At 32.9% G+C, this 17627-nt stretch overlaps 1 protein-coding gene across 2 annotated transcripts in view; it reads left to right on the top strand.

Moving 5' to 3' along the window:
* The first annotated feature begins 2764 nt into the window (after positions 1–2764).
* LOC139484837 (uncharacterized) overlaps positions 2765–17627 on the top strand; it is a 35841-nt gene continuing 20978 nt past the window's right edge. For both annotated transcript variants that reach the window (XM_071268829.1, XM_071268828.1), the window contains exons 1-4: positions 2765–2864; positions 9450–9499; positions 14310–14329; positions 16124–16186. In XM_071268829.1, the coding sequence (XP_071124930.1) occupies positions 9476–9499; positions 14310–14329; positions 16124–16186 (107 nt within the window). In that variant the 5' untranslated portion in view covers positions 2765–2864; positions 9450–9475. The remainder of the gene's footprint in view (positions 2865–9449; positions 9500–14309; positions 14330–16123; positions 16187–17627) is intronic.

Below are 17627 nucleotides of genomic sequence, written 5' to 3'. Positions count from 1 at the left end.
AAGCATAAAATTTACTTCCCTTACAGTTAGTATATTTATCAATTAAGCATTTGAGGATAAACATGTGATCTGTTGTCCTTGATTTATTTCTGAAGCCAGCTTGGCAATCAGTCAAAATATTTCTCTCATCTAAATGTTTAGAAAGTCTTGTATTTAACACAACATTAAATAACTTTCCAATACAAGAATTTATAGCTATACCTCTGTAATTTTCAGGGTTATTTATATCTCCTGATTTATGTATAGGTATACAGTATCCTTCACACCATAGCTTTGGATATGTACTATGAGCAAATATTAAATTAAAAAGTTTATTAATGCAGCCTATAAGGGCTGTTTGTCCAGCTTTAAGCATGTCGTTTAGTATCAGGTCCAGACCACATGCCTTTCCAGGTTTTAAGTTGGTAATTGCTTTAAATATTTCTTGATTAGTCACTTTATAGTCTAATACATTTGACATGTATATAGAATTGAATAGAATGTTTTTGTTTTCAGATGGTTACCTACAGCTTTGACAGGGTGACGAATGAAGGAGAAGTAATATGACCTTGCACGATGATTCATGTCAATGAGTTTGAGCAACCTTTTTAAAAGGAAAGGATTTTTTCTAATCAGAATATGGTGAGAACAAATTGCAATTGAAGCAATGTTTTGATTTCTGAAAATAGAAAAATAATGCATGGGGAAAATATTGATACTACACTAAATTATGTATGTCTGTGTTGAGAAATGCCAATATGGCACGGTACTAAAAAAAAAAAAAAAAAAAAAAAAAAAAAAAAATCTGTGATGGGAGCAGCTTTATGTTCAAATGAACCTATTTAAAAGTAATGCTAATAATTTTTCCGTAATTTCATGATGTTTTCTATTGGATGTGTAATTAATGTCATTGATGTGTTGAAATGTCACAAAAATCTTTTTGTCATGGGAGATTAAATAATGGTTGCAATATTTTTTGTTTTGTTTTGTTTTATCTAAATTAATGAAAAATATAATGTTGAATGATTTTGTATACTAGTACAAATGTATACTTAAATTTAATGTATGGTTAAATTTTTTAATTTAAATTTCTTTGTCTACAGTTCGAGGGACACTGATTCCCTAGTGGTTTTCCACGTGGATTGTAGGCAAAGGGATTTTTCCTTTTCAAAGTGTGACTAATGCTGTCTTTAGTACAAATACACAATTTGTTATTGGTTAATATATTTTCAGTAGACATGTGAAGAATCGAGTGTCAATGTTCCTGATTATGAAGTAAAGAGTGTGTTTGATTCAACAACAGTAAAGAAAGAGACAAGCCAGCATAGTTTACACTTGGAGGTTAAGTCCCTTTGCTTACAAGCTTTCCACATGCTGAAAATGTTATTAGATTAATGACAATGTTCATTTTGATATGAGTTCATTGCCTTAACTCAACTTTTAAAAGTCTGTATGTGGTCAAATTCATGAGAATTTATTGAATTATGAACGATTTATAAAGAACTGTTTACATGCATCTTTAAATGTTTAGAAGTGTTTTAAAAGGAATAATATTTAATAAAAGTGTTGAATTTGTTTTGAGTATTGGGAATACTATTCCTTAAGGGAAAGCCTTGCTAGTGGTATATTTTGAGATTGGCCTCCAAATATGCTGTATGGACTATAGAGTTTTCTATGCCCATAACTTAACATGAACTGGATGCAAGATTATATCAATCACTGAGGATATGTGTATAACCTCATTGGTTGATATCTTTGGCGGAATTCCATGTGATACATCCTGATTCTTTCAATATCCAAGTGGTGGTTGGTTTAAGGGCTATGTTTGGTCAGGCAATACATATTGCCTGTTTGGGTTGATGAGGTTCTTGATAAGTTTCACACTTATCTTAGCCATGATGGACTGCATAAAACATACAATTACATGAAAACACATTTTGCCAACATAAGTCATGAACCATATATTTCTGAAACTTTGTGACCATTGTCCTCTACAGAAAAAGACACTTTCTGGCCTATTTATTGTTGTTCTTTATGCATTGGTGAATTTAAATGTATATTTTACTTCATTAAGATTAATTTTAAATTTTGTACAAGTTAAAACCATTTTTAAGCAATATTTTGTACAGGTTATAACATGTATGATGTACTTTTGTACATGTTATAACTTGTATTTTTTCATTATACAAGTTATAACATGTACAATATTTTTGTACATGTTATAACCTGTACAAAATTGCAACTTGTACACGACATATATATATATATATCTAACTACAAAACATTTTCATATTATTAACTTATGATGTAAACAAAAATATTTTTAGCAGTGTTCATTGAACATGTTGAAGAGATGTGTTTATATGAATGTAAAGTACTAATGGGGGCCCCATTACCGGCCGGCAATGCTATTTTTAGCAATTATCTCCCCAAAAGGCGTTTTTAATAAACTAATGGAAAACTAGGCGATAACAAAACATTGGAATGATCTCAAGGTCATCGCGATGTAAAAATGTATAATGTCACCTTTTTCACGCGGACAGTTACGCTCCTAGATCCTCCTATGCTAAATTATTCTCTCGCTGTATAAGTTACACGCACCAGAAATGCGATCACTAAAGTCTTGGTGTCAATATAAATGATTTTTTTGTAAATTGAGAATGGGAACAAAATATACCAGGTTTGCCGGATCCGAGACCTTGTAGGAGTTGTCATTGATAAACTATGATCGATAATAGCCGTATGAATTTACAAATGAGCTATAAATAGTATTAAGATCAATTCAACCAAGGCATTTTAAATGTCGTAGAACAGGGAAGTAAAATGTTCAGTAAAAATGTTTACAAAGCTTTGTAACTAGGGGAGCTATTATTACAGAAAAATGCGTAAGTAATCATTCAAAAAATGTGTAAATCAAATGAAAATGTCGTATTTAACGTCGAAAGTACCTTTGTAAGGTGCATGTTTATTGTTTTCTATACACGAATGGATTTATATGTAGTTTGTGTATACCCTTTCGTTTATGGTTAATAAATAATAAAACTCTTCTTGTAAAAAAATAATGATAATATTTTGCACAAAGAAGAAGCTACGACATTATGCCATCATTTCAACCCTTAACAACAAATGTAATCAAAGTCTCCGGTCCTGTCAATATCTTAACACCGAATAATGGCACATATTGTTCAAAAGTGGCATAGAAGGTCGAATAAAAGATCAACTCACTCATATAAAAAAGTATTTATGAATATTCAAGTGGAAACGTTATCATAATATTAAAAGCTCGGATATCGAGGAAATGACAAAATTTGCATTTTTGTCTTTTCCCCCGATCTCTCTTGTCATATTAAAGTAAGGAGATGTGATATGATTGTCAATGGAACAACTCTTTACTAAATCAAATGACAAGTCAAGTCGAGGCAACAGGGTGGCCGTCAACAATGAAAACCTCATACCGCATTGTCGGCTATAAAAGTCCCCGACATGAAAACAATCAATTGAGAAAAATTAACGGCTTAATTTTGAACAATACAACGAACAAAATTAAGACAAAAATGACAGACAAGGACCTGCTATAGACGCTGAACTCTGGGACAGTTACTGAAAGCCATTTCAATGCAAATTATTTTACAAATAATAAATAAATCATTTTACTCCAAGTTACTTAAGTTTCAATTACTACACTTCAGACAAATATTGTTTGTCGTCGTTAAAAGTCCGAAAAATGCATAACCTTGTGCATTGTTAAACTAAGGTAAACTTTATCGACAGGACGTATGATCATGGATACCTCTATTAAACTGTATATATATATATCTAGATTTAGTTTCGTTTTAATATTTCAATAACAAAATGTTCAATCAATGTTAAAACCGATAAAAACGTCATTTTTTAACTTCATCCTAACCTGTGTTAGTAAGTTAAGCATTTAAAAGAAAGACTATTTTTATGCCAGTCACCAGGATTCTTCGATTTGAAAATTATACTGTTTAACTATCGGGCCAATTCAAATCAATGACCATAATCATAATCAGGGTATCAAAACAAATAAAAAAAAACTGTCCAGTGATCCCATCAGCATACATGTACATGTACCAACATGACCGAAAAATCCAAAGAAGAAAATAGGAAAAAATACAAGTACAGTCAAACCTGCTAAAGAGAACACCTTTATTAACCAAAACCTTTTTTATAAGACCATTAATTTTAGACCCCTCTGTAATGCATTTCATATAAATTAAACCTGTATTAAAAGACCACATTTTTTAAGAGACCACTTATTTTGCTCTCCCTTAAGTGGTCTCTTAAAACAGGTGGTTTGACTTAATTGTTAAATTTTTATCTTATAAACGGTTAAAAAAAGTCTCAAAAATCCCGGTTCACTTTTGCATATATATGTCTCTATGTTTTTCTTGACCGACACTTGTATTTATTTCCTAATTTAACATTTACTAATACTGGAAACATTCTTTACAAGGCACAAAAATGTTGGCATTCACCTTAAAAGCTAACCAAACCTTTAAACAGACTTATTAGGAAAAGATATATAGTTACGATACTGTCGTCAAGTCATTTTGGTATTAATATTGATTCACTCATAGGGTCTTTGCATCGGAAATAAACATATTTATTCAAAAACCAGTTATTGGCATGATACAGGTTACTAGTATGTTATTCTCATATATTTTATGATGGTATGATACTTAACACATAACAGTAGGGATAGTACTCGATTTTCATATGATGAAGACATACTCTTTCAATCAGTTTAATTGAGGTTTTGAGCTGGCATGTCAGTAACTGCTTGAAGATGTGTTATTGTCATTTTGCTTAGTTTCCATTTGTTAACTATTCTGACATGGGACTCGGACTTCTTTTAAACTGAGTAATACTGTGCGTAATAGTATGTGTTTCTTTATTCTACATTGGCTAGAGACATAGGGGGGGGGCTGAGATCTCAAAAAACGTGTTTAACTCTGGTACCACCTCATTTTTTGCGCTTCTCCTAAGACAGGAGCCTCTGGTCTTTGTGACTCTTGTATAATTCTTGATTTTAGCTCATTTATATGTTTTGGAGTTTAGTATGACGTTTTTCACTGAACTAGACTGTACATGATTTAATTTAGGGACCAGCAGAGGACCACCTCCGGGTGTGGGATTGTTGTCTCTTACATATTCCTCATTCTCATTAAATTTTATTACATTTTATTACATTGTCGGAGGAAACTTAACAGTAGCATATAACATCACATTGTTTTAATGATGTTACATTATCACATTGAAAGTCTTTTGTCTGCAGTTCATTAAATTCTATTGTGGCATACTTATCATTTAAAGCTTACTGTACGCTAGAGGGTGTGTTTGTTGTTGAAGCCGTGTGGTGACATATGATTGCTTACCCGTCATTTGATTTTTCTTTTTGCAGGCAAACTACACCTTCTTACTTTTATAAAGAACTGGTATTTATATAAATCAATTTTCAATTAGATTTGACAGAAATATAAAATATATTGATAAGGTATCTTATAGGATAAAGTGTTGCTGCCAAAAGGTTGACTTAGGTATGGACTATAGTGATTCCTAGCTTTCTGATACCGATAGTAACGTTATTGCTAAAAGTTTAGTCTCCGTTTGAGTCTACAAGATGTATAAATACTTAGCCGCTTCTGGTCGTAATGAAGACGATATGTCCAATATCTCATAAAAGTTGAATGTCACGCTCTCTGCAATGCCCGATAAAAAACACTCGCAACAACTCTTGGAGTATAAATTATTCAGTATTTATGGTTTCTGGTAAAACATACAGTATATGATAATCAATGGCCACAATATAAAAAAAAGGAATTGTCTTTCGGAAAGGAGAAGGTCTAGTAAGGGCTAATTTTGAACTATAATTCTAAACACATCTAATGAAAGATTTTAAACATTTTTTTAACACTTAACTAAGTATCTACTTCATTCGATTCAATTGGTTATTGTAAAAGATTTTGCTGACTTGGTCATTAAATACACAAGTTCAAGCTTAAATATGAAAAATCGATCAAATATGCCATTTAACGTCACTCTTATGACGGTTTTTGTCTAAAATTGAAGTGGCCGCATTCGTGTTCATTCTCAACATTTATATATAATATGAATTCTCATGAAACATACATTTAAATATTAAGAATGAACAATAGTGCGGCCACTTCCATTTTATTTTTAAAACAAAAAGTCCTAGAATTAGCACAAATGTTTAAATTGTGAAGATAACATTTATTTTGGCATGAAATAATGATGCTAGTACGAGATGCATGTCAATTGTATTATCAAAAACGTCCCATATCTATGTAACAAAAGCATGCTACTTTCCAATAAATAAGTACAAGTTGACAATTTAACAATTTTGTAAAAACGCTATATTTTAGGACCAAAAAGGGGGTATTACCGGATCTACTCCTTTGTTATTTTAGATCTAAATTTAGTAAAAAAATTTAGATCTAAAATAATCCAGAATTATACACATACAGCTGTATATATCAGAAATTCTAATACGACGTGCTTCTTTCGCTTTATGAATAAACCCATGCTTTAAATCCAATAAAAAAAAAATCCACATGCGTATATTGACTACTGCAGAATAATGAATTTTATCAAATTGGCATTCATTTATCATATTTCATTAACTTAAAGCACTTCCAAACTCTTAAATGATGTACATGTTGTTACTAATTAATTTATTATGACTAATGTGCTGCATTTCGAAATTGACATATTTGACCTAGATACGACAACCTTTCACGCTGGGTGTTCAAAACATCCTCCCCCTCTGAATAATCACAGTGCCAGCTGTTTGCTTCTTTACAAACAAAAAAGGGAGGTTCTTGAAAGAGCCTACATAATCGCTTAACCCTTATACATATCGGACATATAAATTACCTTAATTGTCCTACTCAGAATCGAAATAATTGATGTAAGCTATACTTTATTGTAGTTTTATCATGGGTAGGCATTATATTCATGTTATTTTAGCCCTCAATATCGCTCGAGCAAAAATAATCACTAATATAATGCCTATCCATGTTAAAACTACAATAAAGTATAGCTTGCATCAATTTTATTTTTAAAAGGCGAAGCCGGGTAGTGTTGAGTAGAAGCGATTAAGCAATTTATTATCCGTCGTGTAGCCACTTCTTGTCTGTCGATAGGTGGAAATTTTTACCGATCACTGTAGGTGGAAATTTTTCATTAAAGTTTCCTTTGCTTTTATGATTTGTCTACAGCTGGATAATGTTGGGTTGTAGTGAGTAGGCCATTATCTCAGATCCAATGTGCAGTAATATCCTGTTTGCCGATAGTTGGAATTTTTACAAGTCAATATTCATTGTTGAATGAAATTTTCGTTACAATTTGATTAGGTTCTTTGAAAGGAAATGGTTGGTTTAATATTTGATCTGCAGCTTGATAATATTTGTATGTAGCGAGTAAGCAATTTTTAATATCCACAGTGCAGCCATTACCTGTATGCCGAGTTTTTACAACCCTTTTTGTACGAGTAAATGTTTTGTCAAAGTTAACTTACCTGCAATGCAATGAAATGGTTGTTTATGCCTCAGTATACAAGCAACCTCAATCAATTACATGAAGCGACGAATGTCCGGCCCTGGGGCTTGTATCATGAAACCCTATCGTAATCTATACTATTAAACGAGAAGACCTCATTTTGTGTGTCGCTTCTCTTCCTTCCACGATTGATAAATCACCATGCCTCTGTGTTCTATAGGTAACTTGCATAGTCGCATTTGTCATCCATTAATTCTTATGATTATTCAGATTGAGTTATTTTTGGAGAAAAACGACAAATAAGGAGTCCGGATATTGACTCCGTCATCAGACTGACTTTTAGTCATGGATAAGACTTCCGGTTTAAAACAACCAATCGTATGAAGCCAATCAGAGCGTTCTCCATTATCATGGTGTTTAGATTGCAAGAAACACAACTATTATACCTCCATAGAGAGGACAATTATTTTACGCGTTTTATCTACATGTAAACTACGATTATGCTACTTTTATATATATAGATCCTCTCTGTATTCTGTCTACAGTTTTCTTTGAAATTTGTACTATTCAAGGGGTCATACCAGTTGCATATATATATAAAAATAAAATAAAATATGTGGAAACAAGAATGTGTCCATAGTACACAGATGCCACCTCGGCAATATATTTACTAAGTTTGGAGTTGATTGGACTTCAACTTCATCAAAAACTACCTCGACCAAAAACTTTAACCTGAAGCGGGACAGACGGACGGACGTCACGAACGAAAAAACGAACGCACGGATGTACAGACTAGAAAACATAATGCACATAAATGGGGCATAAAAATTTATTGTTGAAAGTGAAAGTATTGATTTTGCAAAAATGAAAGTAGGGTAGAGACTAAAGGGAAGCAGGACCTTTTTCGGGACTTCGGGATCGGGTGTTTTTAAGCTCGGGATTTGGGGATTGATCAATACGGGATCGGGAATATATTTTTCGATTTCGGTATTTCGGGATATGAATTTCTTTAAATTCTGCATCTCGGGATTTCATGTTTTTAAGACCGGGATTTCGGCATCAGGACCCCTCCGACCCCCCTCAAATTAGCCTTTGTCGGTCTTAGTCATTTATACAAGGTTCATATCCTACCATTTGCGTGTTAATAAGGCTCTCAAAAGAAAAAGCACTGATGGATCCTATTGTCCTAGAAGCATATTTTATTAGGCTAATAATGGTCTATATATAAGTAGTTACATTTATTTCATGTTTGAACGGTGCAAAATTTTAATTTAATTGTACTTTTACCAAAACATGCATTGTAGCAAAGGAGAAGAATAATTATGGTCTGAGGCCAGAAACACGAAAATAGTTGAATTTAACAAAAAGGAAACAAATTTCGAACTTTGGAAAAAGGGAGAGGGCTTTTGATACCTTTTATGAAATTCTCCATACATAATTATCTTTTACAAACATCATCCTACAACAGTTCACAAGCTGTATATGCCCGCGATTTCGCGGGTGTGTTCTAGTCTTCATTTAAGGGTAAACTTACGAACGCTTCACAAGAAAGTTACGATGGTACTCGGACAAACAAACAAATATTTAATTGCTAATCATAGTGCCGACAGGGAGCAGAATAGTCAATATTAATTTCATTCTTATGATTACAAGTTATTCAATATGATTAAGACACAATGTTATAGAATCTATTTTTGAAGACAAGCATATATGTATAATTAATAGTGTTCTTATGTTGGACTATTACACCACTGTCCTATGTTAGAGGTGGTTTGGCGTCTTCAAATATGTTTAACCCCGCCACATACTATTTCTTCATTTGGACATATATGACGACTATTTTGTCAGTTTTCAGGCAAATAAAAGATGAAACATTTTCTGGATTTTTCGCATTACCAGTGACTTTTATACTTTTTGTATTATTTCAGACCTTGTATATACGATGTAAATAAAAATGGGAAATTCATCATCCAAAAATGTAAGTAAATTTATTTTCATCATTAAAAAAAGTACACTTGTAGTTAAAAGTTTACCGCGATGAATTCATAGCAACATCATCTTGTAAATAGATTAACGAAAGCGATTTCTTTTAAACTTAGTTTTAATGTGCGTATTGATGTGTGTCTGTTTAAATTACATGGGCTAGAGGTATAGATGGAGGGTTGAGATCTTACTAAAACTGTTACAACCCCACCACAGGTTTGTGCCTATATGAAGTCCGGAAGCTCTGACCTCTTTTTAAAATTTAAGATAATTTATATGTTCAGGAGTTTAGTATGATGTCCATTTTCACTGACCTAGTACACATTTTTTTAGGAGCAGCTGAAGTCCTCCTCAGGTTTCCGGATGTTCTTGTAGTGTTGAAGATCCATTGGTGGCCTTCGGCTGTTTTTAACTCTTTGGTCGAGTTGTTGTCTCTTTGACACATTCCCCATTTTCATTCTTTATTTTAAATCAAGGGTAAAACATAAATCAAATGAATCGCATAAAATCCCGAAGGGGCTTGACCGGATGCGTCGACAGAGTAAGTGTCTATTTAAATGCATACATCACCCGCAATGCGAATTAAAACACCATCCGTAAAATACAGAACCTGCATGCATGCTCGTCTTTATCGAACATTTTGGATTGATAGGTACATAATTATGTACCATCGACTAGACGCCATTGTATTTTGAAAAAAAGAGACGAATGATACCAGAGGGTGAGTTGAACTCATAGAAAAATTTGACAACGACATGGCTCAAAATAAAAATACAAACAGACAAATAATAGTACAGAAAACACAACATAGAAAAAAGGGACTTAGCAACACGAACCCCACCAACAACCGAGGGTGATCTCAGGTACTTCGGAAGGGTAAGCAGATCCTGATCCACATGTGGCACCCATCAGGCCATTAATTTGTTCCTGAAATTGCAAAAAATGGCAAACTTAAAAATCTCTCAAGATAGTATTAATTAACTTTATATATAAAATCAGCTGACACTTTATTACGGGAACTTTCACCAGTGATGTCACACCGCGCTGAAGTACGTCCATTAATTCATTTTTTAATTATTAAAAATTTCATAATGAATAATGAAATAGTTCACTATTCATTATTTAAAGTTAAGTGATGAATAATGAATTATGAAATAGTTTATGTTTCATTATTCAAGTTGAAGCGGTGAATAGTGAAATAAAAATAATAAAAAATGACTGTGACATTATAACTTTATCCCGTATTTCTAAATTCGTCATTTTGGTGTTATCTAACAAATCTTCAAATTAATATCAGAGACAAAATATAAATACACTTTAAATTTTAAATTTCATTTATTTATTTAGTTTCGGAGGATAAACTGGTGGGTTTTCCAAACTATTTTTAACCAAAATTCCTTGGTTCCAGAATACCAAAACATATATATGCAAATTAAAATTCTCTACGTTGTTTTTATTTTATTTTCACTGTAGTCCGAGATTACTGTGACGTCCAACGGCTGTTTTGCCAGACAAGCCTGGGGCCGTGGGACGTCAGAGCTCGTCCCATATCAAAAAGTGGATATTGCCCCACCTAAAATAGATGCGCTGCTTCGTCGCTTCTGGTGCCGACTGACGGCCTTGGAATTATATAATTCGGGCATCAATCTGTTCATTTTTCATTTATCTCTTCATTTATGTAAGTTTACCTTACCTGCCAAACTTTATTTTCTCATTATTAGACAGTTTTCACAGTGACCCATCGATTTCGGCATTTTGACTTTCACTTTCAAATGGACGTCAAGTTACGAGAGAGTTCGTGGTCTCGAGACTCAAAATATGCAAATATTTATATTTTTTCACCTCCTTTATAGGAGATCGATGATTAACATTTAGTAGCAAACCATGATTTTTCACCTCCTTTACAGGAAATCGGTATGACGCATTTAGTTCCGACCACGTTACAATCGGAAGCTCTCGGACATTTAGATATCTTGCATCGTAAATGAACAAGGTGTTACATTATGGTCATTTGCATAAATCATCACTGTTTTCTCGTGGTCATGTGATAATCTTTGAAAATGAAAGGCAAAATGCCGAAATCGATGGGTCAGTGTGAAAACTGTCTAATGATGAGAAAATAAAGGTTGGCAGGTAGGTGAAACTTACATAAATGAAGAGATAAATGAAAAATGAACAGATTGATGCTCGAATTATATAATTCCGAGGCCGTCAGTCGGCACCAGAAGCGACGAAGCAGCGCATCTATTTTGGGTGGGCAAATATCCACTTTTTGATATGGGACGAGCTCTGACGTCCCACGGCCCCAGCTTGTCTGGCAAAACAGCTGTTGGACGTCAGAGTAATCTCGGACTATTTCACTGGACCTTTGCTATTCTTCATCCTCTGAATATAGATAATTATAACAAGTCGATTGTGCAGCAATGACCATCAGAAGGGTTACAATGTACAGAGGACTTTAATGCCAAAGTACGCGTGAAAATTAAGAAAAGGCAATTTTGAATAATGAAATGGATATTTTGAATAATGGAATGGATTGTTGTGACCCTTCAGCCCCTAATTACAGATATACATTATACGTCATTCGAAGGCTTTTGAAATAACGTCAATTATTACTATTTCTATAAGGCAGCAACCATTTGATTTTCTGGGGGGGGGGGGGGGGGGGGGGCTATGGTTTTTTTTTTCTGGACAAATTTTTTTTTTCGCCTGCGGCGAAAAACAATCTATTTTTTTCGCGACAAGTCGAAAACAATTTTTTTCTTTCAATTTTAGCATTACATATAGTGGCAGCTGAGGGTGAAACAAACAATTTTTTTTTCTCAGAATCAGAAACAAATTATTTTTTTCTCCAAAAACTGGAAACAAACTTTTTTTTCCAAAAAAAAAACATAGGCCCCCCCCCCCTCCCCCCCCGAAAATCAAATGGTTGCTGCCTAAGCATCATTATATGACAATAAATTACTATATGCACTTAACTTTTTATTCTTTTCTGGGCATTCAAACTGCCAATGGCCTGGTTTATAACAGTTATAATACACATGACTCCTTGCTTGGTAGCTGACTGAGCGCCACCACTGTTGTTTCCATTATCAGCTGAAGTTGAAGGTTTAGAATAAGGAGTTGAACGCTTCTTTCTGGATTGTTCTTCCTTCGCCTTTTTCTCTGCACGCAATGTTGCCCTCATGATCTTCCTCTTGTCTTTCGAATCATCGGCCAGTGGGTTTGAAGTGTATTCTAGGACTACTCTCCAACTATGTTCTGACAAATTCGCCATTTTAACTATTTTTTTTACGATTAGTTCTATACCTTCACTTATTCTCTGTTTAGCGTGAGCTGACTTGTCATCTGAGGAATGCAAACAGGATTCTGCTTCCTTGAGAGTGTCGCGTTTATCTTCATGTTGAACTTGAACTGGTCTTCACAGCTGTTTTTCTGGAATTTGTAGGTATCTGCCGTTGAAATGTCACTTTGAAGTTTACACATCTGTGCCTCTGAACGCTCTTTTTGTTGCCGAATGGCTGCATTCTTGATGTACACAGTACGAACGCAAGGCTAGAAGTGGTACTCATATAGCTATATATTTACCACTACAATTTTTTGCACCAAAAAATCATACGCTACCGAGCAGACAATAAATTCCCGTTTTACTGCGTGCCGTAGGAGTATCTAATCTTTAAATGTTTATATTACTTTTTCAAATCAACCAGGATTTTCATCAAACTATACATCTATATCAATTATATATTGATCTTATAGAATGCCAGGTTGTTTGGTACTTTGGTTTATTGCTGTTAAATTAAAGAATTTGAGTGATAGGTAATGAAATAAGCTTGAATTTTCAGTTCAGCCTGAATTTAGATAGTCACCTTTAAATTTGTTAATTACTCTTTCAAATTAATTTGTATTTTTATAAATCTATACTGCAATATCAGTTGTATATTAATCTTGCTGAATCCAAGGTTGTTATGTTGTTTGGCATATTGCTGTCAATTCTAAGGATTTGATTAATTAAGGTAAAAAAAGCTAGAATTTTCAGTTCGGAATAAATTCAGATAACCATCATTAATCTTTTTTATAAATATATATATATTTCACAGCAACTTGAATATCAACAAAATCTACAGCTATCTCCAGTATCTATTCATCTTACAAAATACCAGGTTATTTGATAATTTGGTTTATTGCTGTCAATTTAGATATTTAAACCAAAAATTTAAGCCTTTTAGCTCACCTGACTCAAAAGTGCTAAGTGAGCTTTTCTCATGACTTGGCGCTCAGTCGTCCGTCTGTCCCGCTTCAGGTTACAATAAATTGTTTAGTCAAGGTAGTTTTTGATGAAGTTCAATTATCGTGACACTTAGTATACATGTTCACTATGATATGGTCTTTACAAATTTATGCCAAATTAGAGTTTTTACCCCATTTTTACTGAACATAGAAAATTATAGTGCGGATGGGGCATCCGTGTACTATTAACACATTCTTGTTTGTTATTATTTTGAATATTATTATAGATAGAGATAAACTATATAAAATTGTTCAGCCAATTTATCTTTTATTTTTTGCTTGAGGCATAACTGTTCGTGGTACCAATGCGCTTGTGTGAAAAGGAGTACTTATTGCGATTTGATTTGAAGGAGAATTGTCCATTTATTTGTGTTTGGCAGTCACAAAATCGACATAAAGTACATTAGAAATCAACATTTCAATTAACAAAATCTTTAGAATATCGTCAATTCAAATGCGTTTTACGAAACAATTCTTGACGTCTGACCATAATGCTTTTTCCATTTTAATTTTAGAATGTAAAACAGGTGAATCTGTGAGTATAAACTATCTTAGTATGATATAGAAAAAGAAGATGGGGTATGATTGCCAATGAGACAACAAAATTTTCACAAGAGACCATATGACACAGAAATTAATAACTATAGGCAACTGTACGGACATCACCAATGAGCAAAGCCCATACCGCATAGTCAGCTATAAGAAGCCCCGATTTGACATATGTAAAACAATTCAATCAAGAAAACTAACGGCCAAATTTATGTACAAAAAATGAGCGAAAAGAAACCCAGAATCAAACAACAACCGCTGAATGAGAGACTCCTGACTTTGGACAGACACATATGTATGTATTACATACAAAATGTGTCGGGGTTTAACATGTTAGCAGAATACCAAACCCTCCCCTATTGTTGGACAGTGGTGTATCAGTACATCATAAGAACCAACTATAAAAAATAAGTTGAAAAAATTAACTCATCAGATGAATTCAAATAAAAATACACATCCAACATCCAATGAATCTAGACGTCATAAACAGTCATTCCATTCTCATTTTTATAAAAAATACGACCTTGTGCAATGTCAAGATACAGGTACCGACAATTTGTAGATCCATAAAAGGGCATATGTATATAACAATAATATTTAGTTTGCTTTAAATTTACCGATAACAAAATCGATAAGTTTACCAGGATCGTTTCTAAATTTCTGGGCACGGTAAAGAATATCTCTGTAAAAATGTATCCCGTTTGAAATAAGTATTCTGCAGGTACAACCAAATTTCAAAACCAAATCTTTAAATCTATGGAAGAATTTAGTAAAGGTTTTAAGTCATTTGTGTTTACGAAATCCCAGACTAAATAAATTACCATTAATACATAGATTACGTTCATTAAAATCCAAAACGTTACAACAGACACGGATAGCAAACGAGTTTAGAATATAAACACCGTAGGATGGTGCCAAAGGAACATCATCATCAAAAAAAGGAAAGTTAAATACATATTTTGCTACAGGCTGTTAGGATTAAAGTAAATTATGTCTTCATGCATTTGTTTTATTCATCGTTCACAACTGAGTGTTATATGACAACTTTATACCATTATGTCAATGCCAACAAGTTATGATCTTACCACTGTAAAATCACAAATAACATGCTGTTACTTAATTTCCTTTTAGTCCATCCAGCCGGTCGAAGGGCTTAGGGATTTTCTTCTCATTACTTAATGTCAGTCTTCGTGTTCGTCGTTATCATTGTCCGTTAACATTAATAAAAAAAAATCCATATAACTGCCAAATTTTATCAAACTGGACCACAGTAAGTTAAGGTATTCTGTTTAAGGAATACCTGCAAACCAATATTATGACACTGTGAACACCACAATCATTGCGTGCATATGTTACTGCGATGTTTGACAAATGCACAAATTAACGAGATGAATTAGTACGATTAAATCTATATATACTGATAAATGTATCGGGTATTTGAATGCGGGTTCCTAGTATTGCGATATACCCTAATCTTATTATCACGAAAAACCTAACTAGCACAAGTTTAAGAAGAATTGGAGATTTCAACTGTTTGTTCTTTTTAAAAAAAAATATTTGGAAGACCGTAGCATAGTTCTTAACATACCTTCTCATTAACTTAATATAGTACAAACAATGAATTTTAAATATTGTTTGGGTACTAAGGTTTCATTTACGTCTTATTGCAGTTTATAGTTACGGTAAACAACGCCTTTTTTTTTTCAAAATCACAGAAAATTTCTATATATATATATATATATATTTATATGCTATATTGGACTATGTTTGTATTTTACAGCAAGAAAATAAATCCTCTTAAAGAACAGAACCAATCCGATAAAAGGGACTCACTTAGTATAGTGTAAGTTGATTGGTCGTAGGTTTAATGCTTAAAAAGAGCTTTTTAATTATGTAGATTATTATATGTATTGATACACCACTAATTCGTAATTTTATGCTTTTGATCTGACCAATTAAGAACATCATTTCTTTATATGTTTCAACCATAATATAACATTGAACTCAAAGTAACTAATCGTTCTTTTAAGATATTCATGTCATATTCATAGATTCCAAAATGATTAAAAATTGGATATCTATTAATATCATCGCGATTTATTTAATTTCAATTTAATAATCCATCATGATCATAGGATGGATTTAAATAACGAGAGTTTATATCAAGCAATATTCAATTCGAGGGAATTGCTTATCCTATTTCTATTATGGTAAACCTTATCTGTATGTAAAATAGAAAAGCTAGCGACTCGTTTATTTATGTTTTTGCAAATAACAGTATGAAGTCGTATGTCCTGTTTCGGCGTCAAACTAAAACATCAGGCATTGATAACCCTTCCCTCCTTGAATTTTTCTTACATACCTGTTTCGCATAGCATAATAACATGTTGCAAATAAGGCTAAGCTTACGTTAATGACTTAAACAGGCCATTTAAATATAAATAACTTTGGTTCGAACAGCAGTATACTACTGTTGCCTTTATATATGTCAAAAATTAAATCACAAAAATACTGAACTCCGAGAAAAATTTAAGAATGAAAGTTCCTAATCAAACGACAAAAACAAAAGCCCAATCACATTACACATGTTTCAAACGATTGGATAGCAACTGTCATATTCCAGACTTGGTAGAGACATTTTCGTATGTAGAAAATGATAGATTAAACCTGGTTTAAAAGCTAGCTAAACCTATCACGTGTATGGCAGTCGCATCAAATTCTATTATATTGACAATGCTGTGTGAACAAAACAAACAGACATAATAGGTAAAACTGTCAAAAATAGGGGTATAGCAGTCAACATTTTGTTATAATGTTAATCATTGAGAAATAAAAACAAAGAAGCAATAAAGAAGCACAAAGACAAGAATACGAGAATTATCATAGAACAATAACACAATGACGGGATGTTCAAGTACCGACCCACGTCAATAGCATATATCAATAAAAACAGACTAAACATTGAAAAAAATATTCAATTTGATAAATACAGATAAAAGAATAGTAAAATTGGTACAGTTTGTAACTTCCACTGATTAGTTACCTCGGCTGACTCAGTAGCTCAGTACTTCTGAACTGACATGAAAATACGAACCTTGTGTTATTCAAATTACTGAAATTATTTACCGAAACTCATTTTTGATTAAGGTATTTTTTTTTAGTATATTACATGTATCTAACACACCTAAATAAAACGAGAAGGAAGGTAAGAGGTGAACATTTTAAACTCATCGACAACGACATTGCAAAAGACGAAAACCAATGAAAAGACAAAAAAAAATAAT

Source organism: Mytilus edulis, chromosome 8 (assembly GCF_963676685.1).
Source record: "Mytilus edulis chromosome 8, xbMytEdul2.2, whole genome shotgun sequence".
Lineage (NCBI taxonomy): Eukaryota > Metazoa > Mollusca > Bivalvia > Mytilida > Mytilidae > Mytilus > Mytilus edulis.
The sequence above is the reverse complement of the archived record's forward strand: the minus strand, read 5'-3'. Positions and strand labels throughout refer to the sequence as shown.